Source organism: Festucalex cinctus, chromosome 13, assembly GCF_051991245.1.
Source record: "Festucalex cinctus isolate MCC-2025b chromosome 13, RoL_Fcin_1.0, whole genome shotgun sequence".
NCBI lineage: Eukaryota > Metazoa > Chordata > Actinopteri > Syngnathiformes > Syngnathidae > Festucalex > Festucalex cinctus.
In genome coordinates, this window is record NC_135423.1 from 1,218,375 (window position 1) to 1,243,855 (window position 25,481).

At 40.0% G+C, this 25,481-nt stretch overlaps 2 protein-coding genes across 5 annotated transcripts in view; one reads left to right on the top strand and one right to left on the bottom strand.

Annotated features, from left to right (window-relative positions):
• Positions 1-25,452, bottom strand: part of smco4 (single-pass membrane protein with coiled-coil domains 4) — a 28,244-nt gene extending 2,792 nt beyond the window's left edge. Inside the window, exons 1-13 of one of the 4 annotated variants that reach the window (XM_077541917.1) lie at positions 25,412-25,452; positions 25,256-25,315; positions 24,773-24,800; positions 23,392-23,453; positions 23,104-23,315; positions 22,265-22,336; positions 22,043-22,175; positions 21,848-21,984; positions 20,656-20,863; positions 19,833-20,029; positions 19,649-19,738; positions 18,162-18,513; positions 11,833-11,994 (exon numbers count right to left, since the gene is read on the bottom strand). In XM_077541917.1, coding sequence (XP_077398043.1) covers positions 18,484-18,513; positions 19,649-19,738; positions 19,833-20,029; positions 20,656-20,863; positions 21,848-21,984; positions 22,043-22,175; positions 22,265-22,336; positions 23,104-23,315; positions 23,392-23,453; positions 24,773-24,800; positions 25,256-25,277 — 1,191 coding nt within the window. In that variant the 5' untranslated portion in view covers positions 25,278-25,315; positions 25,412-25,452 and the 3' untranslated portion in view covers positions 11,833-11,994; positions 18,162-18,483. The other 3 variants (XM_077541918.1, XM_077541919.1, XM_077541920.1) reach the window with 3 other exon arrangements.
• On the top strand, positions 822-15,475 carry nlk2 (nemo-like kinase, type 2). The gene is made up of 11 exons (XM_077541916.1): positions 822-2,587; positions 4,319-4,448; positions 5,387-5,442; positions 6,144-6,250; positions 6,856-6,941; positions 7,236-7,445; positions 7,882-7,983; positions 9,409-9,495; positions 10,126-10,324; positions 10,521-10,614; positions 11,823-15,475. The coding sequence occupies exons 1-11, from the start codon at positions 2,124-2,126 to the stop codon at positions 11,875-11,877; spliced, it is 1,590 nt and encodes a 529-aa protein (XP_077398042.1). The 5' UTR covers positions 822-2,123; the 3' UTR covers positions 11,878-15,475.
• Positions 25,453-25,481: the final 29 nt, after the last annotated feature.

Here is a 25,481-nt window from a genome sequence, read left to right on the forward strand (position 1 = left end):
AGTATTGGAAAACATAACAGAAAAAAAGGGAGTGATTTGAATAGAATTGCTCTCCCTGTCACCATCTGTCACTGGCAGAAAGATGGAATAGCCTACAATATAATAAAAATTAATACATATTATTTTTATGGCAAATACGTGAAAGTGGAGAATTCCCTTGGAAGCCCCGATAATCTCAATTTTTTGTTTCTTTATTTCTTTATTTGTGTCTAGAGACGTCCAGTGCTCACGTGTTCACATATCATTGTTTCATGAACCTTTTTTTATTTTTTTTATTTTTTTTGCATTATTGTTGTAATCTGATTTATGATTGCTGATTTCCGCCACACGTGTTGGGTAGAAATGTGTGAAATTGTCGTATTGGGAACACTTAAGAAGTCAAGTTAACAACTCTAATTGAAATAGATAAACTGTTTATTAATTCATGGTTCGTTTGCCTTTATTTTAGCATAAGTCCAACCTGTAAGACCACATATTTATGTTTAATACATTTGAAAATTGTTTATTGTAATACAGATTAATGTCCTTCTTGTTTCTTAAAAACGACGCACGCGCGCACAAACACAAACACAAACACAAACACAAACAATTTGATTATTTTTCCAAAATCGTTCAGCTCATATCTATGAAAGGTTCTGGGCAGGAACAAACAGATTGTACTACTACTACTGACGTATAAAAGTGGTGACTCAAATTTAGTCAGCGATACATATTTCATATTCACGGCGTATATAACGCCATCGTAAAAGTGTCTTTGCTCGACACTTTATGCTTCAAGGGGACATTACAACGCAGTAACGTCGCTGTCACGCACTCCGCGTCAGACATTGGCTGCCTCAGGTGTCAATCAAGGAGATTACGGCTACGTCATGACGCCGTCGTCGCCGATTGGCTGGCGCCCCACCATAATCTCACTGTCCAGTTACCGACGTTTGGTTCACCATGTTGGATCAAATGTTCATCATGATATCGCTCTGTGTTTCGCAGCCTGTCGTGCCGGTGACGAGAACTCGTCGAGGGCTCATAAAAGTGTAGTTGTGACGTGGTGCCTGCCCGTTCCATCGATGACAGCAGGACTCCGCGACACGTTCTCGAAAGGAAGGAGGGATTACTGTTTTGATTTGGAGACACTGGCACCCACTAGCTAACACTGAAGCTGTCAGGTTCGGCACCGCGGTCCTTTTTCACCAGCGAGTCTCCTTCTTCACACGCGTTTTAAAAGGATTCAACTTTTTCTTGAACACCATCCGGTGACTCCGGGTGAACTTTTGTCGAGCACAGGAGGACAAGCGTGTGTTCGAAAAGCCAAAGACTGTCGATGGGGGGAAAGTAAGTTGCCAGTCGCCCCATCTGCCAGGATTTCTCTTCTGCTATTTTGATGCATGTTCGATGCTCGCCCCCCTGTCAGAATGTGGAGGATTTCCGAGAAGGCGCCCAGCTTTCTGCTCTCCGATGTAATATGTGAGTGAGGTCCTCGAGGTGAGGTGGGTCACCAAAGGCCTGGGCCTGCCTGGCTGTTCGCGGGGCCTGGGTACCAACAACCTCCCGTGTACCGGATCAGCGGCGATAATTAGGGCTCGCAGATTACCACTGTTGAACGCAGAAGCTCATTGGCCCGAGGAGAGGGGCCGCCTTTTTTCCTTTTGGAATCATTGATGCCATTTGCAGGCAGCCTGGAGCAGCCCGGGTGGCGGGAGCTGGACCAGTGCCGGACCACAGCGTCTGGCAAACTTGAAAAAGATGAGAGCTCCTTTTCCCATGTGACAAGCGTCAAGACGACACTGTTAAGGAAGCAGACTTTCATCAGCATGCCAACACGACCATGAGGGACATTTAGGGGCCTCCGTTCTTATTTATTGAGGGGTGGGCGGGTTGTTTTCAGTTATTTCTTCAGTTTTTCCATTATCGCTAGCAGGTACCGATGGTTTCAAGTGTCAATAGAGGACTTGTGTAGTTATGGTGCGAATCTAATTCCGAGGATTTTAGTCAGAACCAGAATGGTAGGACTCCCTATAGAATCTAAACCCCAAGTACTGCGGTCTTTATGTTCCCTATAAGTTTCATTGATTGTACAGTAGGAGCCTGGTAGCCACTCTCATCACTTCGACTTTTTGATTTAGTGAATGACTCTTTGTGGCACAACAGCTTCAAATGTTACAAAAATGATGGCTGCATACAACGGTGGCTCCTCGGCCGTGGCTGCCCATCACCCGCATCACCACCACCAGCTGCAGCATCTCCCGCCTCCACACATGCATCACCACCACCACCACGTGGGCCCGCATCACTTGCAGCACCCGGGCTCCGCCGCTGCCGTTCACACCATCCAGCAGCACACCTCCACGGCCGCCGCCGCCGCCGTCATGCTCAACCCCGGTCAGCAGCAACCTTACTTCCCCTCGCCGGCCCCCGGACAGGCCCCCGGGCCCGCGGCGGCCGCGGCGCCTGCCCAAGTTCAAGCCGCCGCTGTCAAAGCGCACCACCACCATCACCACCACCACCATCAGCAGCACACATACAACCTGCAGCAGCAGCTTGATATCGAGCCCGACAGGCCTATCGGCTACGGTGCGTTTGGGGTTGTCTGGTAAGTACACATTCATGTTAAATTCACTTTTTTTTTTTTGCTAGGGCTTTCCATAGTTTCATTAAGTGCACAAGTAGACAAAAGTTACATCTGTTGGGGCCCTCGCATCAGTAAACAAATTGTTAGAAACACCCTACTAGGGATAGACTGATTATCGTCCGGGCCGATTATCGGTGCCGATGTTTGGCATTTTTTGAATCTGAAGGCCGACCAAAGCTGGCATCACACTGAGCGGTGAATACTTACGAACGTAGCGAATTTGGGGTTTTCATCAGGAATTGTGAGACGTTCGCAGACAGTTTTAACTTATAAACGCGTTTGGCACATATACAGACAAATTTTTCACTGCAAAGATCTTTTGAAACGTTTCGCGAACCCGAACAAAACCCCCAAAATGAGCTACAGTCACATGCATTTGTCATTCGGTGAGATGCATGGAACTTTTCATTTATGGATCTATTTAAATTTCCACTTTATAAAAAATATGAACTCCCACACTTTTTATTATTATTTTATATAAATTATGTTGAAATTTTAGAAAACTATTTACAGTAGAGATCTTTAGGGATCTATTTACTTGCTTTTTAATTTTTATTTCTTTATTTTTTAATTTAGCTTAACACATGCTCTGCAATTTTTGTTATTTTTTACTGTCAATATAGTTTAAAAGATTTTTTTTTCTATTTAAAGTGATACTTCACTTATTTAGCCCATTATAGCAATAAAAAGTTAATATTTTGTCTCTAATAAATGTGTTATTTTTCATGTACAATTAGTAGTACCTTTCAAAAACACATTTTGCAACTTGCTGTCGACTGGAAATGACATCACAAGGGCGATGAAGGTCACCAATCACAGCTCACTTGTTTTCTCAGGTTTGGTCATGTGGCATTCACAAGAACGATCCTTTTAATAACAATGATCGAGATAAACCGTGTATTTTTATGACTATTTTGCTTGTTGGACGGCCACAAGCTTGTTGAAACTTTGTTTGGTATGAATTTATTGAAGTTGACACAAGTTTTGTGGATGGCGGTTTGCAAAAGGTCAAATGCGTACACGGTTCTAATAACGTAACTTGCTGCCTTGCCTCCATGATAAACGTTTTCTCAGCGCGTTCTGAAAGATGTTTGAGTGACGGTCTTGGATTTTCCTTCCTTTCCCCATCTGTTTTCCTCGACTGATCCTATTTGAGAAGGTTTACTGACGGGTGCTTTGAAAAAAAGCTCCAGTGTGAATGATCTTCGAGCTGCTGCGCGCCTCACGAGGCTTTTAATCTCGGTATCCTCGGATTTAAATGTTGTTTGACTCATCAGTGGAAAGGTGTTCAAATCTTATTATACCGGAATGCACGACTTCTCTTCCACCCTCAGGAAGTTTAAAAAAAAAAAAATTCTCAACTCATTCCTTGAGTGGCTTGAGTGGAATACATTATTTATAGTGTCCACATAGAGTAACTCCTGCTTTTCTTTTCCTTTTTTTGCCTTGTTTCACATGTTACACGTTTCACAAATGAATCACTCTTATTGTCACCTTATAATGAAGTTTAAATTTCATTCTTGTCACTGGTGTAATCAATGCAATTCTGTTGTAGGTACTCGATACGTATGATTTGATCATAAGTTGCTCCGGTTGTTTACAAACTGGAAATGACATAAAATAGAGAGGCTGGCTTTTCACGAAAACTATATTTATTCATCTTGCTAATAATAACTGTTCTCTTCTCCCCAGGTCAGTCACAGATCCGAGAGATGGAAAGCGAGTTGCCCTCAAAAAGATGCCCAATGTCTTCCAAAACCTCGTTTCGTGCAAGAGGGTATTTCGAGAACTGAAGATGCTCTGTTTCTTTAAACATGAAAATGTAAGTACTGACATATTTAATTAACTCATTCACTCCCAGGCGTTTTCACTGTTTTATTGTTTTTTGACTGATTTTGCAAGGCCCACAGAATATTGTGTTCTATTGCTATAAAAGCATAGAACCTACCAAAAGAAAGATTAAAGTCTCTTCTTTCATCAGAAAAAAAAGTATGTTTCTATCTGTTTCCGTTTTGCAGCAATTAGCATTACAATATAGCTATGTTTCATCATTAATCACAAACCTGTTGAGAACACTGGGAAAAAGAGCTTGTTGCAACATGGCCCGTGCTGCTCTCTTATACTCTGTTGCCACCTGCTGGCCGTTTTTTGTAATAACTACCATTGCTTTAAGCGACCTTTTCCAGATCTGAAGCTGCATCAAAGCCTTCTGTATGCTCTAGCATTAAAAAAAACAAAAAAACAAAAAAAACGTATAAATACGTTTTTGGGAGTGAATGAGTTAAGAAGAAAAAATCTAATTTTTATAATAAAAAAAAAAAAAAACGGGGCACAGATTTTTTTTTTCATTCACACATGTAAGCTTCTGTGAGTGAGTGAAAAAAAAATAAATAATTTGTGCGTGCTTTCAAATTGCCGCGGGAATGACGTCACGCATCTGACACGTAAACGCCGTCTTTCCACAGAAACGTCCCGCTGTTTACAAAACAAACACAAAATGGCAAAATACAGGCTTTTAGGACAAAATCACCACCAGAAATTAAGAGAAGCCCAGACCTGTAAATTGAAAAGTAGTTTGTTTGTTTAAATCCTGCATTTTCCTGAGTGAAACCGGCAGACAGCCCCTTTAACTGCTGACAAAAAGAATAACAAAATAAGCATTTTTAATAGCAGGGGCGACTTGGTTTGCACAAATAAGTGATCATTCAGTAATTCAGACGTGGTCTCAACGACTGTATGCGTTTCTGTTTCTCTCCTCAGGTGCTCTCTGCTCTTGACATCCTGCAACCGCCACACATCGACTACTTTGAAGAAATGTATCCTTCACAATTGCCTCATCTGTTGCTGGAACCTGAATTTTCAGAAGGATATTTTTTTACAGAGGCTTTATTGAACTACAATGGGCTTATGTTCCTACCTTGAGGTGCGCCTGCTGAAAGTGAACAGTGAAGTCACTGTTGTGCAAAAAAATTATCTTTTCAATGTCACTCAAATGACCGATTTTCCAATGGTGATTACTAAAGAACAGAATAAGGTAGAAACATTTTTTATTTATTTTTATTTTTTTTTTGGTTATTTTTATGTAGTCCTAGCGCACAATATTTTGTTTGCCTTGAAAGATGAGTGAAAATGCTCGAAATTGGCTGGCACTGTTGGGGTTGTTTTTTTTTGGATAATATTTGGCAGTCAAAGAGTTAAGACCGTGTTGGTAGTGTTTGTCCAGCATGAGCAATGTCGATATAAATCGAATGGAGAACACACGATGGGTCGACAGACAAAACATTCACACTTTAAAATCACACCCGTTGCATGGTGAGACGGAGAACGGAGCCCACGCCGGCGGCACTGAATGTCAAGCGAGTGATAGTGACACAACTCTGTGAGTGACGTATCGAAAAAATATTAAAGGTGAAGTCGATTCAAAACACATTCTTTATGTCTGTGGCTATGGCTGTCTTGTTGTGCTTTTCTGCTCTTGGTTCCGTCTTCAATTTTGCCTTAACTTGCCATCGACCAGATATGTAGTGACTGAACTGATGCAAAGTGACCTCCATAAGATCATCGTGTCACCGCAGCCGCTTAGCTCAGACCACGCCAAAGTTTTTCTCTATCAGATTCTACGAGGTAGGATTTTCCCAGTCATGGTGCTTCAGCATTCCCACATATGTTATTGTGATTTTTTTTTTGCCGCCTAACAACTCCCACATAAATACTTCCAATTTACATTGTTCAAATTTCAACTCGCTTCAAAAATTCACAAAAATTCCCGGGGTATATATATCGTGTGATTCCACATTACTTTACAGTATTTGCACAATTTAAAGTTTTAATATCAACTTTTTCCCCCATTCATTTTCAATGGGAAAGACATTGATTTTTTTCCACGCCCACTTCCATACATAGAACTCATCATCATTACCAAGTGTCTTTACACTGCTCAGTGGCACAGTTGGTAAAGCACGTTGTCCAGTAACCAGGTTGGAATTTCATAATTTATCTCTCAATTTACTTCATAAGCATTCAAATCTCAGCATTCAGCTTTCAGCATTCCCACGCAATTTCTCCAGAATTTGCACTTAGTCTAGTTTCAGTTATGTTTGCTGCAATTGATGTTATTGATGTAACCTATCGAGAAAAAGACGTAGCGTGTTTTATGAGTGCTTCTAAATACAGTCGTGCATTGTGAATCTGTTTTAAAACATGTTATTGTTGTGATCAACCATCACCAGGACTGAAGTACCTTCATTCTGCTGGCATTCTTCACCGAGACATCAAACCTGGCAACCTCTTGGTCAACAGCAACTGTGTACTGAAGGTGCGTTGGCATGTAATACAAGGTTTGACTGTACAAGTTGTTGGCTTTGTACTTTTAAAATGATGTATTCAGATTGGACATATTTTTTGTTGGTCTGTCATTCGTCGGCGGCCTGGGCGCCCTTCCACCAACGTCACGCCGCCATTTTTATCAACTGGAAACGACCTGTAATCGTCAAGTCTTGTCATTTTATTTTATTGTATTTTACCCACACGAATCAAAGCGGGTTCTTTGTTGATGTTTCAAATCCAAATCTTTTCAATTTCAGTCCTATATTCTTGCACTGTATTTCAGATCTGTGATTTTGGCCTGGCGCGAGTGGAGGAGACGGACGAGTCGCGGCACATGACTCAGGAAGTAGTGACCCAATACTACCGCGCACCGGAGATCCTGATGGGGAGCCGCCACTACTCCAACTCCATCGACATCTGGTCCGTGGGCTGCATCTTTGCTGAGCTGCTGGGGCGAAGAATTCTTTTTCAAGCCCAGAGTCCCATCCAGCAGGTAAACGATAAAGAGCTCAAAATATACTTTGGCTTCACTTTATTAGGCATACAGATTTTAAACGGCCGGTTTGACTCTGGAAAAGGCACTTTTTAAATACAGGATGTAAACAAACAAACTACTTCTCAATTTACAGATCTGGGCTTGTCTTCATTTATGGTGGTGATTTTGCGGTTAAAATTAATAGTGTGATTAATCTGTGGTAATACAATGATTAATGCGATCATTTTTTGTGATTAATTAGTTAACGCTTTAACTTTGACAGGACTAATTTTTTTTTTTTTTTTTTAACTCTCTTCCTGGTGTAAATGTTAGTTTACTCTAAAACGGAGTCGATTTGGTCCCTATCTGACTCTCATCGAGTCAAATTGACACTTAGAGAATCGACTGTGTCGATATGCTCCGCGTTTTAACGCGTCGTGTCGTCTCTGTCTAGCTGGACCTGATCACGGACCTGTTGGGGACTCCCTCCATGGAGGCGATGAGGACGGCGTGTGAAGGAGCTCGTGCGCACATTCTCCGAGGACCCAACAAACCGGTAATCGGCTCCATCTCCTAAGGAATTTGCTCTTCTATCTGACATGCCGACATGACATCTTATGTTTTTGAACAATGAATGACAATAAACCTAAAGTGCAAGTACAAGAACCAACGGTTCAATATTGTAGAATAAAGCACATTCACGTGCAAGCTGCGCTTGTGGTCTTGCAAGCAGTCACTGGATTCCTCGGAGGAGGATTTAGTGTCACATTGGGCTGCATATGGCCAAGGCTTCAAAAGCCGACCGTCTCTCTGCGACGCTGCAACGAAGCCTGAGAACAAACCGGCTGAATCTTGCGTCTCTCGGGGCCACCTGGTGGAGGATGCGGAAATGGATTTCCCGCCCGTTCAACCGGATCTTTGAAGCGTGTGACGAGCCTTCCGGTGCGGTGTGGAGGATGATGATGCGGAGGAAGCCGGGCCAGACCTTCCCGGAGATGAGTGGGCGCAGGACCACCAGGATGTCTGTCCTGATGTTTTGTGCATTGATTAAATACCAAGGTTGTTTTTTTTGTTTTTTTTTAAATTACTGAATCATTTTGTTTATTAATCGTGATTTCAATATTGGTGAAAGACCTCAACTCGCCTAGCCGATATTATGGAGGTTTTCCACCGTACCGGTTCCGCACCGAAGCGGCAGATTTTGTCCCCGGATGTTCGTGTCTCCACAAAAAAAATAAATAATAAATAATAAAAAAAAAAAGTGTCTCCACGGGACTTAACTAGGGATGCACGATATTACTATTTTCAACCAATACCAATAAACTAATCATTTAGAAAGTGGCGATAACCGATAAGTAAGCCGATAATTGTTTGCAAAATTATCTTGAATACAAATGTACTCAATTCCTACTATGAGTCTAACATGTACAAATACATTGAAACATTATGTAAACTTTACACAATGTTTCAAAGTATGTAAAGCACCATGAAGCTGAATTTGATTGATATGAGCCACAACAAATGGACCAACGTGGCATGTCGATTATTATTATTGCCCGATTTCTTTATCATCTAGTTCATCTGTATGAAATCAAATTGGTCGCGAATTGCCGATAATTTTCGGCCAATTTCTCTGTTATTTAGTTTATCTTTATGACAGGAAATTGTTTGACAATTGCCAATAATTATTGGCAAATTTCTCTATGATCTGGTTTATCTTTTTGACATCAAATTGGTTGATATTTGCCGCTAATTTTTGGCAAATTTCTTTATTATCGAGTTTATCTGTATGAAATCAAATTGTTTGATAATTGCCGATAATTTTTGGCAAATGTCTTTATTATCTGGTTTATCTGTATGACACCAAATTGTTTGATAATAGCCGATAATTATGGGCGGATCGTCCACTGTAGGATGTTGCATAAGTGTTGAAAGAGGGTCAAGAAGATGTTTAATGTCCCGATTTGTGTTTGGTTTCCAGCCATCCCTTCCTGTTCTTTACACGCTGTCCAGTCAAGCGACTCATGAAGCTGTCCATCTCCTCTGCAGGATGCTGGTGTTTGATCCGGTGAGTTATGATAGCACGCCGGGTTTGAGTCATTTTTCATCGTTTGTCAAGCACACGTCACTTACTTGAAAGATTCGCAATTTCAACTTGAGCGACTTCCTCACTAGATAAGAGCTCGAATGTCATTGACTCTCCAATCGTGTTTTTCTGGTTTCATGTTGCATTGAAATGGTTTGAATGAATCCAAGTAAAATATTGTAATACAACCAGTTTTTTTTTTTTTTTTTACAAAATCAAACTGCTATTCAAGAAATGGAATTAGGCTGTAGCTCTTCTACTTTTTAATCTTAGAAATAACGGACATTTTGTAGATAAAGCCTATTTACATCAAAAATCAATCATTTTCAAATGACGTCATCAGTAAAGTGTACGTCATAATACAGTAGATGCCTTCCTCGGGGGCTGAATATTTGATCATAAGGTGTAACCAAAAAAAAATCAGTTGATCCTGCCAGTAGAATATGCTCGTCTCAAATATTACGCCATCGATAGTGTAATTCACAGATCACAAAGAAACGTGATAAAACGGTATCGATCGTCCAAAGACGCCGTAATGGATACGATGTCTCCAAAACCCAACACGAGTCCAAAATATTTTTCAAGCGAGCCGTCTGTTTAATTCATCCGCAGTCGAAGCGTATTTCAGCGAAGGACGCCCTGGCCCACCCGTACCTGGACGAGGGTCGACTGCGCTACCACACGTGCATGTGCAAATGCTGCTACACGACATCTTCTGGCCGCGTTTACACCAGCGACTTTGAGCCCGTCACCAACCCCAAGTTTGATGACGGCTTTGAGAAGAATCTAAGCTCTGTGAGACAAGTCAAAGGTAAGTTTGGGCCACGTACAAACACTTCCTACTCACATGGATGACATTTTTGCGATCGTCTGTTTCATTCTTTTTTTTTTTTTTTTGTATATTGTGGAAGAATGCTACTTTCTTCCACTTTAAGATTCTGACTTGCGCTTCGCCATCTTTGACACGGAAAAGAATGCTTCACGTTTACGTGCTTCTTCCCCCACAGAGATCATCCATCAGTTCATTTTGGACCAGCAAAAGGGGAGTCGAGTTCCACTGTGCATCAACCCTCAGTCAGCTGCTTTCAAGAGCTTTATCAGGTGGGATCCACAATGATCGTGTTTAAACTTCAGCAATAATAGCTTTTCATCGAAACCTGCTAGGCAGCATGCAAACGATTCCACATATTACGCGTCTGAAAATAGTCACTTCATTTTAAGCATCTGCTCGGGATGGGAACTCGTTCTACGAGATCTCGTGGGATGAGAATGCCACAGGAAGTATTTTTTTTTTTATGCCTCGGGTATCCGCCTATTTCGAGTACACTGTCAGGAAGACAGTCGCAGCAACACGGATTCATATGACGGTAACACGCAGACTTGAAAATAAACCTTCTATACGGACGTCAATGACTTGGCATGACGATTTGACTCGTCGCTGACGTCAGCAACACGTCGTCGTCTTAAAATCAAGTTCAATCGAAAACTGCAGATGCGGGGAAAAAAAAAAAAACACAACTCATTGACTCACAGCCATTTTTCATTGAAGAAACCCCCTTTTGACAGATTTTGCAAGGCCCACAGAAATATTGTGTTCTATTGCTATAAAATCATGAACAGGAAAAAAAAAAAAAAAAAAGTATACAGTCAAACCTCGGTTTTCGTACATAATCCGTTCCAGAAGGCTGTTCTCAATGTGATTTGTTTGAAATACGAAACTGTTTTTCCCATTATAATTAATGTAAATAATTTTAATTCGTTCCAAGTCTTAAAAAAAAAAAAAAAGTGTTTTTTTGTTTACTATTTTACACCATAAACTGCACTGTATACTGTTTACCATAAATAGAAAAGGGTAGAAATAGACATAAATAGAAATAGAAATTTTGGCTAAATTTGAAGCGCACCTTGTTATATGTGTTATTTTTTTTTACATTTAATGTTATGAGGACGTCTTCCAAATTTTATATCCACTGCACACGCTCATCCTGCTTTTTCCTAATCAATTAATTATTTGCATCATTTAAAATGGGGAAAAAAATGACCAACGGTAGTAGTTATGTTTATTGCTCAAACTCCAACAGCGACGACCTTTTAATGTAACAATCCGCTGTCAGCTAAAAGAGGATCATCTGCGGTCAAAATTAATCGTGTTAACGCTTTAACTTTGACAGTCCTAGTTAAAAATGTTTACTCCACATTGTCGGTTCCATAATAAAACGTGTGGTATGAAAGCCCACGGCCATAAACGAGGACGCTTGGAAAAGTCTTGCTAATATTAACTTCACCCACTTCTTTGCTGGCCATGGCAGCTCGACGGTGGCTCAGCCCTCAGAAATGCCTCCTTCTCCGCTGGTGTGGGAATGAATCGCTGCTGCGCTCGTCTCCGCCGCCTGCGAAGACGCGCAAAAGCGTCTCGATGTCTTCTGTCATCTGGGTAGCGTTTCACTGGATCGCAGGACTCCGCGTTCTGCTGGTCATATGCTCAAATGAGGAGAAAAATCCACTAACTACTATTACAAGTTTTTTTTTTTTTTTTTTTTTAGGGAAAATGCTCTGTAGACCAAAAGAGAATGTGGTCAATGTCACGTATCATCCACTAAGGTTTAACATCACACTGCTCCGTAATGAAGTCCATTTGTTTTCATGTATATATTTCAAAACTGATTTGTGTTTTAAAAATGGTGTTTTTCATAAGCTGTGATTGTGACTCCGCCCCCCCCCGTGACGAGGCTTGTACTACTGCACTGTTAAGTTACCAAATTGGCAAGAAGAAACACAACCGAATATTCAGACAATCGATTGTAGCTGCGTCGTCAGATTTATAGGAACTTTTAAGTTCCCCGTTTTTGATAGAATGCTGTTCCGGAATATGTTAATTACGTGAAATGATACGTACGTAACAGGAATTTCTTACATCCTGTACTCCTCCACACGTTGTTATTTACCAAAGATGATGAGACATACAATACACACAAATGGGTATGTTGTTGGATATTAGGCCAATTTTAAAGTATAAAATATTATTTTTTGTAATGGTTACACCATCATCCATTGTCCACTCGTATCATTTTCAGGGCACATTATCGGATTAGCCAATCTCCTACAGGAATGTAATTCATTAGAAAATGTATGCATGTTATGCATGCCATTTAGGAGATGATATATGCAAACAAATTTTAATGTGAGAGACATCTACAATTTTTATTTTTATTTTTTCTTTAATTGGTCGACCACAATTACGCTCGTCGGTTAGCATCAGAAAAAACAACAACAACAGGAGTTCTTCAATGGGCAAAAGCTTTTTTGTTAGGAATAGAACTCCGATTGAGATGAGCATGCTGGTATGCGACAAAAACATAAACAAGCTTTGTGGGTTTCAAATGACGCCAAGAACAAAATTGGGCAGACTAGGAAGTAAGTTTGGGCGATCAAAATGGTGAAATTATGCAAATATAAACTTATTGCTTAACATTTTAAAGTAACACATTTCAACAGTTATTAGGGCTGCACGATATCGATAATCGCCTATGCAATATGCATATCGCAAAGACATGCAATAAGTTTGATGTGGAATTTTATGCTTTTATCTTAATAATTTGACCAGTCAGACTGTCAGGTTGACTTGTTTGACGTGTATTAAACATGACAAAAAAGGAGAGAAGACACACAGAAGAAAGAGGAGAGGAACTGACTGATACAATTCACGACTGCTGGAAAAAAAAAAAAAAAAAATCCCCCTCCTCACCCTCTCTTTTTATTTGATTTCCACGCCCCTAGTTCCATGGGTGTTCCAACCCTAATAATACAAATGCAAAACAAAGTTGGAACTAGGGGTGTTAAAAAAAAATGTATTCGGCAATATATCGCAATACTGCATCGCGCAATTCTCGAATCGATTTTTAAACTTCCATTTTTAATGGAAAAATATTCAACAAAACGTCTTCAGGTTAAGGGTTCACACCTTTAAGCATGGAAGAACGTTATATGAATGGAACATTAAAATGTTCAAACATGAAACAGATTACAACCTATATAAGACTGAACTTTCAGATAAATAAATACATTTTCATACAAATCTTACACTGTACAAGTTTACTGATTAGTATTTTCTAAATTAATTAAAAAATTAACAAAAAAAAAGCGCAACAATCGACCTATAAATTTGTATCGGGATTAATCGGTATCGAATCGTGACCTGTGAATCGTGATACGAATCGAATCGTCAGGTACGAGGCAATTCACACCCCAAGTTGGAACACTTCACGAAAATGTGCACTGCCCTCCAATAGTTGATTATTGAGAGGTAATTACAATTAATTAAGAATACATTGAGTTTGATTATTTTGCTGCATGAAAAAAAAACGTAATTCTTTCATTAGATGAAGTCATTTCTTTAGGTACATGTTAAATATCACATATCGTATGTTTTTCTCATATCGTGCAGCCCTAACAGTTAGAGAGGAGTAAAAAGTTAACCAATGTTCCATGTAATGTTTATCACTTGTGCACGTCGTAGTTGAATCAACCTTCTCTTGAATTCTCTCCAAAATATGTCAAAATGAGTTTGATTTGGTCTGCGTTCCACAATTCATGATGTTTTTTTTTCAGGCCATTTCATTGCCATCTGTCCGTCTTGAAATATGAAAGAATAATCAAAGTAAGTCCATTTGTATGGAAACGAGCAACGGCCAGTAGACGGGAACGGAAATGTTTTGTCAACGCGATTCTTCCCATGAAACAAAGAAAAAGAGATGTAGCAGGTTTTCTTTTGACGAAATGCATTGAAATCCTTTTGAAACTTTACAAAGAAAAAAATCCGTCTTGTAGAACATCTTCCAGGTGTGCACGTTCTTTTTGTATCTGCAGATCCTTTTTTTTTTTTTTTTTTAAATAAGTACAAACAGCATGGATTCCCGTTTTCCATCCTGCCTCTCTTTAAAAGTTCCGGACATACAAATAAAGTGATCATTTTAGTCGAGATGATGGTCATGCATATCAAAGTGAGACCCACAAAAGAACTACGGAAGGAAGCTTACGGCAAGATCCAGTCTTCCCTTAAGCCCAATTCACACTGACTGCGGTGCGTTTTCAGTACGAACGCGAAAACGCACCGCATCCGTTCCGCGTCCGTACGGAAAACGCACCGCATCCGTTCCCCAGTCCGTGTGAATCGGGCTTAGAAACGGTCTATTTTCAAACATTTGTTAACTGCTTGCTATTCTGAGGCCAGGATGGATAAATGGCATCAAAAATAAATAAATAAATAAATAATGCACCAAGCTAGAAGCCAGTAAAACCAGCAATAGCGTTCGCTCAAGGTTGTAATTAGTGTACTTGTGTTCTGTAAAGTGCTTTTGTTAGAGCTGCAGCTGTCGTGAAAGCGCCGTATAAATAAAGCGGAGTTGAGAACATATCGGCGCATATACTATTGACTAGCTCTCTATCCATGAGTTGTCTTAAAAAGAGCATAGACAGGAAATAAGTAGCATATTAACGTTTTGTTTCTAAACGATAATAAGATTCTGAGGTCTGCCCATCGCCTCCTCTTCGTACTTGTATCCAGAAAATAAATAGCTTTGAAGTAAATTATTTAATATATTTTTTAGAATTCTTTTCTATCTTGTTCTTGTAAGGCATGCGTTCTCCTCACACCTCAAAAAAAAAAAGTATGGTCATGTATATATGTGAAATAGAGAAGCTAATATACACGCCAACCTAAAAATGTACCACTGTATAGAAATTGTATTAGCCTGCACATTTCGAAGGCTGTGAAGTTAATTTTTATTTTTAAACCTTGCATACAAATGTATATATTTTTCTTTTTACCCTGCAACTCGTAAATCTAGAGGACAAACGAGGCTGTCCAGTGGAATACGCAGTCATGTCAGCTGTATGTTGCGTGTACAGCTCATTTATAAGATAGAGAAGCCTTGATTTTTTTTTTTTTTTGTTTTTTTTTTTTTTTTTGTTTTTTTTTTTTTTTTTGTTTTTTTTTTGTTCTTGATGTTCACTCTGTGATTGCAGCAACACTTGCGTGAATATGTACAGAAAGGATTTCACCGTGTTGGTCTCTACCTCTTGAGCTCTCTTAAACTTTACCTCCAAACGTTTTCGTGGAGATGAATCAAAAACACTTGAATGTCCATTCAAGCTTTTATACGGAAATGATCAAATCTAAGGCCCCGCCCCTTAGCATTCAACTCAAAATTTGAGTCATCTGCTGTTGCTGTTGTTTTGGCCATTTCCCATCAATAGCCACTGGTTACCTGACTGTTAGCAAGTTTTGGCTCCATAATAATAATAATAATAATAATAATAGGACATTAGCTTTTGACGAGGAAGAGTTACTTCTTAACCCCAAATGGCCCAGAGTGTTCAAAGTGCCAGTGTCAAGGACGTAAATTGAGTTTTACCGTCAAACGTAACCAAAATTCAAGCAGCCATTAGACTCCAGTCCAGAATGCGATCAACTTTAGCTAGGTGTTAGCTTACTTACAAAACAAAAACAAAAAAAAGAGGAAAATAAACCTATTAGAAAGTAGTCAGCCAAGCGAATTGTTTCAGTTTTGTTGCAGCCTTGTGCTAAAATGACAAAAAAAAAATATATATGGTGACGAAAAAACAAATAGTGATACGGGGGCTTACGACTACGAGTGCCTCAACATACAATTTGTCCAAGATGCGCTAGGCCAATTTTTTTTTGTTTTGTTACGGGTCCACTTCAGTCCTTCCACCGCACAAGTCAGAAAAGATGTTTTGGATTAATGCTTCCCCAAGTTTTGTGTTACTTTCAGCCTAACTAACTACACTTTATAAAACTTTTTTTTTTTTTTTTTTTTTTTATGAATGTTTTATATTTCACAGCAGAAAGAAAAGATTTTTAGTGGCATGCAACAGATTAATGGCATCTCCATTCATGACAGGCTGGGCAGCTCTATTTCCGATATGAGTGATTTGAGTTATGAGCGTGGTCATGGAACAAATTAACTTGTAAGTCAAGGCACCACTGAATTAGGCTCACACCAACTAGGGAAAAAAAGTCAAAGATGATACGTTCATTTACGAAAGAGACATAATTTCAACAAGTGAATGTAGATATTGCTACACAAACGTGTGACGTTTTTATTCTTGTAAAATTATGTTTATTTCAGTAAATTGGAATATAATTAGGAGAATCTAATCTATTCCGTCAGTTTTTTTTTCCATTCCTGTCACTCGATACGTCCAAATTGAATTTGAGAAGGCGTCTCTGTGAGGCCTCGCAGCTTCTGGATTGAAAAGTCTTTTGCAAAAGGCTGCAACACGAAGCAGGTCCGATTGCGCATGAAACGAGGTCGTGTCTATGCTGAGGCTAAATGGCTGCCGCTTGAATGTATATTTGCTGGAAGTGGTATAGTGGCGTCCAATTTCTCCGTAAGTGAACTTCTTTTACTGAAAGACAGACACAATTGAACATGGACGTAATTTTGCCAAAATACAGAGCAGTATTAATTACACAACAAAATGTATATACATGAACAGGTAATCTACCCATCAATCACTCTCTTACTACCGTTTCTTGAGAGACGATTACCTTCCTTCAAAAGACGTATTCATTTAAAGGCATTTTTCAAGTGTTTAATTGGAAAGTGAAGTGAAATTTCTCAGGAATGAACACAACTATCAGTGGTCCAAGTTGTTACTCTCCCTTGCCATCGCTTACATGATGAACGCCCTTTTGCGTTATTTTGTGTTGGAATGAAGTACTTGAATCAAATTATACCCATTTCAAATAATTGTTGAGTAATAACTGACATACCTTTTTTTTTTTTTGTGTGAAACTAACCACAATTTTGCAACCACTGGATTTGTTTCATTTGCTATTTTAAAAATGTTTTGTATGATGTTTGATGTTTGAATCCGATGCACTGTATACTGAATAAATCTGCAGTATATATACACATACAGTATATCTATGAAATGATTCCCTCTTGAACTGTAAATCAAGGTTAATGATTAGGTATCCACTTAATGATTGTCATTTTGGAGATGTGAAATTTACTCAAAAGATTCAACCGGAAAATGTTAACAAAATTAAATGTGACATTTAAACAAATCAATTATTTGTTTGACTCTTTATTTTTTATTCTGAATTCTTTCATCTAAAGAACTTGAAATGAGTTTTTTTTTTAGCTTGACTGTTGAGGATTCAACCTCTGAACTGGTTATTTAGGTTTGATGAACCACTACAGAGAGAATGCAAGTCTTCAGTTGAACTTGAACATTTAATCAACTCAAAATGCAGCCTTATTTTGTATTTGTACATTTACAGTATCTGGCGAAATCAAGGAAAGAAAATAATCACGTTTAAAGCAACTGTCTGTGCTTCGTTTCGTTTGTTTATCATTCAAAAGCAAATTAGACTCTTAATGCAAATAAACTCAAATTTATAAATGTTTACAGGCTATTTTCGATGAAAACGTACTGTATGGTTGGTCTACATTACTCATATTAGCAAGTAACTAACAGCCACACACTTAGCAGTTAGCTATCAGCTACTGATAAAGTGCAAACATTTGCCAAAAAACGAACATATAAGTGACATTAACACTCATAGTTTCTTACTAAACACAAATAAGAACTGGAATGAAATCAGAATGGACACTCACGTCGTCATTTACGACTGCACGCTGCGATTCTGAAAAACGCACGGAGGACGGAAAACAGGAAGCGGAAATAAGGCGCGGCCTTTCAAATTAAAATGCAGACGTTTCAAAATAGGACAACAACGCAGACAAAACAACTTGAAGATTTCTTAACATTGAAACGTCTATTAAGGCAACTGACATTTTAGAGTATGACAAAATCTTTATTAACAGATTGATCCACTGCCAGCATGGTAATTTACTTCACGTGGTTTTGAGCCAAAACTTCTTTTAACCTTCAGCTCCGGCTTTGAGTGGATTGGCTTCCTTTATTTCCATGATGCCGTCACAGGAGAGCGTCACCAAATCTTTGAGGCTGCACAAAAGAGTAAAAGCACAATGTTCAGTTTTCCGACTTCACTTTGAGCAGTTGTTGAACGTTGGGATCACAGCACAGTAAACATTGGTCAAACATGATAAAACATCGGCATGAACGTGAATGATTTAGGAGCCTGGGAGAATCTTCACTCTTTGGCATCGCCTCTGCTCAGAAAAATGCTGACTGTGACCGACGATTATTCCCACCATTAATTATGGAGGACGAAAATGATTTTGTTGGCTGAAGAAACGGGACGACTTCACAGCGTTCGACAGGCCAACGGATGATGGGGTCATGCGTCCGAGTATCTTGGACAAGAACCTTCAGTGGTTCATCGAGTTGTTGGGCGCCTTCGCCCTTGATTTGCTCAGTTTGAACCGGCGACCAGCTCGAGGAAGAGTTCTAAACTTGAAATTTACCGATGATGGACTGCATAGTGTTCATTGGGATTTTTAAAGAAGTCCAAGCAAATACCCAGTTTTGGACTTGGTGAGCAAACTGTTTCAGAGGTTTGTAGTTCCTTTACAGTATGTACAGGTGTGCATGATGCCAAACCATGTCCAATCACCTGAACAGGTGGAATCTTCAGATGAAGAAATGTGTCAAAGATGGCATAATACAATATTGAACTACATTGCAAAAGGCTGTTAATACTTCTTATGTAAAAAAATGTATATTAAACAAAAAACACTTCTCATTTTGGGGTATATTGTGTAGAATCTTTAAAAGAGGATATCAACCACCCCCAGAAAAAAAAACACATTTTTTTGACATGTTCTATGCAGCCCCACTAGTCTAAACATAGCATTCTGATTGATATTACATTGGTGGAAAATGAGTTATAAAACAAAATCCAGCCCTTTTTATCCATCTCAGGGGGCGGCCAGAAAAAAAATTGAGAAGCACTGACAAACAATAAATGAAGCAAAATTGCAAAAAAAGGCAATTTTCCTGGAGGTCAAATTGAGTTTTGAGGACCAAAATTAAAAAAAACAATTTATCACTATCCGCCATTTTTGGTTGTTTACTTTCACCCCGAACGCTTTGAGGTCGGAACTGGGAAGTTTCAACTCGGATATTTACGACTTCCAACATTATACTCATGATCCGTTTGTACGTTCCGACGTGATACCTGTGCCGTTTGAAATCCGGTCTGACCTCGCACGAAGTCATCCTGGTTGTTTATGAATTCATCATGAAAGAACAGGGGAGAAATCCCCAGCTGCAGGAAAAGCAAAACGCAGCAGTCCGTTTCTAATTCACATATGACTATTTTATTTTATTTTTTTTGCAAAGCACAACGCATTGTAACCTACCTGTCTGAAGAAGCGTCTGCCTGGTGTCGATATAGCAGTTAAGCTGACCCTCTCGCCGCTTTTCCGAACCATTTTGACAATGTCGTCATGCTCCATGAATTCCACTGGTTCTCCGTTGACCGCCAGCAGCAGATCTCCGTCTTCCATTCCTGACTCTTCTGCTGGGCTCCCCTGATCCACCTCCCGGAGCACATGAACTGCACGGCCATCACAAACGTGTACTTTCATTTATTTGTGCAAGAGGAGCTTCATTTGAACATTTTTTTTTAACAAATGATATTTAATATGGCAACTCCAGTTGTAGCACCCACTGGTGGCTATTTTTTTTTTTTTAAATGCAGTTTAATTTTTGCAAGGCATGTTTTGGCCCTTCTATGTTTAAAATCCACGATAAAGGTCAGATGAAGGGGATAATATGCTTGTGAACAGTCAATATGTGGAGGAACTAAATTTATTGTATTTATTTAATTCATTATTAATTTATGAATGTCAATTAATTTATTAATTGTATTAATAATAAAAAATATCAATTTATTGTAAAGCTCGTATTAGTGCCTCAACATAGAGATTATATTTATATCTTTTTTTATATATATATTTATAATTCTTTTAGATCTATCATTGCTGTAATGTACAAAAACACAATGTGCGTGTGTTCTTTTGTATAAGCAAATTTTTTATTACAATATTGTGACCTTTTGTATCGCCAACCTCCCCACAATATCGTGATAATTATCGTATCGTGATCTTCATATCGTATCGTATAATCTGGCTACTTTTTGTCCATTTCCTCATTTGACTCCGCCCATCACAAATGTCTCACCTGGTTGTCGTTTATCTGGAAACCTCTCTTGCTTCAGCATGAAACCATATCCGTCAGGCCCTTTGACCAGATGCATCGTCTTTGCCGAGTGTGGCAGGTGAACGTGGCCCGCCAACACAGGCAAGATGGCCATCTTCCTCCGCATGTAGCGAGACTCGCTTTCCCCGTCAATGACCAGCACCGTCACAGAGTCGACGCTCTTCTTCAGCTGAGAACCGAATAGAGAACCTTTCATGGCCGACGTCGCGATGACGTCACGGTGTTTACCGGAGGCAAAAACAACCGCCGGAGGCAACGGAAGTGCAGTTAGAAGTAAACAACGCTGGTTGTCTGTTAGAAAATGTCGCCTTGTTGTGTTTTTGGTTGCCAGAGCCGCGGACAAAGAAAAACATACTTCATATCAGGTAAGATTTAACGATCAGCTTCAGCCCGGACAATGATATGGGCTAGAATTAGTTGTGATTGAAATGACTTAAGTTAGTCATTATTTGTGGGATTCTTTTTACAAAAAGTCCGTGTTTACATGCTACATGCGCGAATGCTAACCGCTAAGCTAACCAAATGTTAGCTTGTATGTTTCAGTTTTGTGGAGGCAAAAGCCCCCACAATGGTTCCGATAACTTGTTGTAAAATTTTTGTAGGAGAGGTCCATGCCTCGTCTATCCTCGTCTTCTGTCCCTGTCGTTGACTTGGCAGCACTTGCGACCGCACGGCACAAAAGTCCTCGCTCAAGTTGTTATATTCGAAATTTTGAACATGACGTAGTTAGTTGTAGACATGTAATGATTTATAGGCCTTCAGTTTATCTTTAGTATAAAGGCCCAGTTTTTCTAGAAGGTATATTTACACGGTGGGTAGTCCCGTTAAATTGTCTATCCAGTGCGTGAGTGCGTACGGGTCAGTAAATATCGTCCCATCAGTCAGAGTTAACTTTTTAACGTAACATTCACGGTCGTGGGGAGTCAGTTTACTCACATATTCACTCAAATGGCCGTTTTCCGCGTCCATTCCGACGTGAAATTTCTGTGAAAATGTGCTTACTGATGTTAGAACCACACGCCAACTGAGGTGTTTTTGCCTCCAGCTAAGCCCCGCCCTTTAAATTGCGTCACATTGTTTACAAACGTTGAGCTGCTCACATTCCTAAATTAGCGTATAATATAGTCATGAACGTATAAGAAAATTTGCTTACTGATCTGTTGACGGAGACGTGCGTGAGACCGGACGTCGCGACACCGTCCATCCACACCAATCTGTCTCCGCTGGCCACTCCGGCTTTTTCTCCTGGGCCGCCATTTTCTACACTCAGTATGCAATGTCCTCTCAGGCCTGCACATATTTGAGACACGTCAAAGCGAGAATTTCCACCTCCATTTTGTGCCGGTACCTTCCGGCGAGATCAGGGTCATCCCCAGGCCAGAGTGCAGGCGCCGGCTGACGTGACACAGTTTGGGTCGAGAGCAATGGCCGCCCTTGGCGGCCGTGGCCAGACTCTGTAAGTCCACACCTGAGCACACTGCCTGAATTTGGACAAAACACGATCGCCACAATTTGAATCGCCAGATGTAAAAATCAGACCATGTTAATTGATAAGCTGCATTTCTGGTACCTGCTCATAGTCGTGTCTTCTCAACACCAGGAGAAACAAATGTAAGCCGCACGTCTGGATCTTCCTCGCCACCTGTTGGATAATTACGGCGTGACACTTTTTTTTTTTAAAGCTGCAGTTTGCAGTGTTGTCAAAGTACACCTGCATCAGGTTAGAAGGCGTTTCCTCATATTTTGGACACAAAATGTCTTTCAAGGTTATTCGGAATTTTTGTTATTGAGAACCAGCCGTTTAGCCAGTGGTGTCAAACATACGGCCCGCGGGCCGGATCAGGCCCGCAAAGGGGATTAATCTGGCCCGCGAGATGATTTTGTAAAGTTAAAAAAAATAAATAAAAATTGTAATGTCGGACCAATTAATCAGCCGGCCACAATCAAAATATATAAAATTTGTCATTTCACAAGCAGTCCTCAGATGAGCAATGCAACTTGTACGGGGGAATCATCCTAGATGTCATTATTTTACACATAACTTAAATTATTGTGCACGATTTGTTTTATTATTATTACTATTATTATTATTATTATTTATTAATATTATTATTTTAATCATACACATAGACCGACATAAACGTGTTAAATACGACACAAATTCAATTACTGGTAACCAGTGTTGCCGGTAACTAAGTAACGCGTTACTCAAAAAATTTTGCTTTTTTCTTTATTTCAGTCATAAATGGTCAAATAAAGAAGGCTACTGTAAAGATATTTTGGGGCAAATTCTTACAAATGCAGCTATAATAATGAGCCTCGTGGCTTCTGTTATGACTTGCCTTTTATAACAGCTGATTTGACATTTGTGTTCAGGGCAAAAAAAAAAAAAAAAATCCAAAGTCTGACCTTAAAGAAGTCCATATCGAGCACATATTCATCGTTGACCTCCAACACTCGGTCGCCCCGTTTGAGTCCGCTGTGCTCAGCTGGGCTCCAGGGGTCAACATCTGTGATCTCCAAGCCTTGCTCGTCTGTGGTCCTCTGCAAGTAGAAGCCAAAATTCTGCCCCTCCACGCGCCTCAAACGCTGGAGTTTGGGCAGAGGATTTGGCTCCGACTCTGGACACACGTTTAACAAAACAAGTTGCTTCCGAGTTAGCGGACCATGACGTGACCGTTCCAACGGAAAGCTTACCAAAATCATCAGTGATGACCAGAGCTGGATTATCGATCCCTTCCTTTGGGTTGAAGGTAAAACTGTCAGCACAAATGTGGGAAAAAAAAGAAAAAAAAAGAAGTCATGGCTGCTTTAGATAGTACAGGACATAAATGCGCTGCACCGGAAACATGTCTATTCCTCAACGACTGTTCAAGAACCCATCAACTGATTTGGATCAGAGAAAGCAAATTATAGGTATAGGTAGCATCCAAAATGAAAGTCTTCGTTGGGGGCTAAAAATTCTGTCCTCAAGTGTAGAATGTTTTGACAAGCAGATGTAACAGATCCGATCAGGTTATGATCTGGGGTTGGATCCCAAAAACACAGACACAAATAAGACCTTAACTAACAGTAAGCATAACCCTTGCATGACCCTAGTCATGACTAAGCATAACCCTTGCATAACCCTTGCATGACAGTAAGCATAACCCTTGCATGATCCTAGTCATGACTAAGCATAACCCTTGCATGACAGTAAGCATAACCCTTGCATGACCCTAGTCATGACAGTAAGCACAACCCTTGCATGACCCTTGTCATGACTAAGCATAACCCTTGCATGACAGTAAGCATAACCCTTGCATGACCCTAGTCATGACTAAGCATAACCCTTGCATAACCCTTGCATGACAGTAAGCACAACCCTTGCATGACCCTAGTCATGACAGTAAGCACAACCCTTGCATGACCCTAGCCATGACAGTAAACATAACCCTTGCATGACCCTGGTCATGACAGTAAGCATAACCCTTGCATGACCCTGGTCATGACAGTAAGCATAACCCTTGCATGACCCTAGTCATGACTAAGTATAACTCTTGCATGACCCTAGTCATGACATTAAGCATAAGCCTTGCATGACCCTTGTCATGACAGTAAACATAATAACCCTTGCATGACCCTAGCCATGACAGTAAGCATCCATCCAAGCTTCCATGTAATAATATCTAATCAGGGTTTTATGTTCAGCTGACACTGATGATGGGAACTTTGTACATCGACTCTGTTTACATTCCTCAGCAGCTGATTCAGGTGAAACCGATTTTTCAAGGCTGCTCTGAGTGTTCAAAACTGCTGCTCTGAGAGATCGCTCCTCAGTAGGCCGAGAGAACATTAACCCAATAAAACACGACAGGATATAGCAAAAATAATAAAAGCAGATTTTGACTGTGAGGTGGGAGGCTGCTCTCAGACTCTTGAATCATCATCATCATCATCATCATCACATCAACCTGGATTCCCCAAAACTTTATCGGATGGAAATGAGAGCAGCCAGTGTCAAATAAAATCAGCATATTATCACGATAAAGGCAGAACTGCCACATGTTGACTCGTCTTTAACCCGAAAGTTACTCACCGTGGAAGATCAGTCACATCCTGGCAGCCTACGGGAAACACATGACACAAACATGCAAAAAGTTACTCTTGCTGACTGTCTTTACCTCACAATTCGCCACGACCAATTTTTGACATAAGCAGGATGGTACTTGGTGACTAAACTGGCAATGTTTAACAAAAGGTTAACAAATAACTGTCATGTTGAATACAATTGACTGGAACGCCAAACGGTAACGAGTCTCATGTATTTTTCACACCACTTTAAAACAAACCCCTTAAAGTAAACTATTTCATATTCCCTAATCATCATAATTATCAGTACAGTACACATCTTGCCGCGTTGCGAAGGCGTTGACAGCACAAACAAGACATTTTACAGCCATTTTACAGCATGTCAGCGACTTCCTTTTTTTTTTTTTTTTATACAAAAACAAGCATTCATTTGAAATTTGTGGCAAGTGTTTTTGTTCAGGTAAAGAGTGAAAGGGAAAGAGGAGCTTACCTGTACCTGAGATGGGCCTCATGATGTTCGGCTCACGACGAAGAGCAGTTGAGAGAACAGCTTCAACAGTTGGAGGATTATAAAAAGACTTTATCAGCAAGTCACTTGGAGACAGACGCCTTTCTTAACAACCGTCTTGTTTAAATATTTACCCACCGTGCGGTTTCGGCGACGGTGAGCAGCGTGTTCATGCAGCGCTAGCGTTAAAAGGCAACAGTCAGGTGTT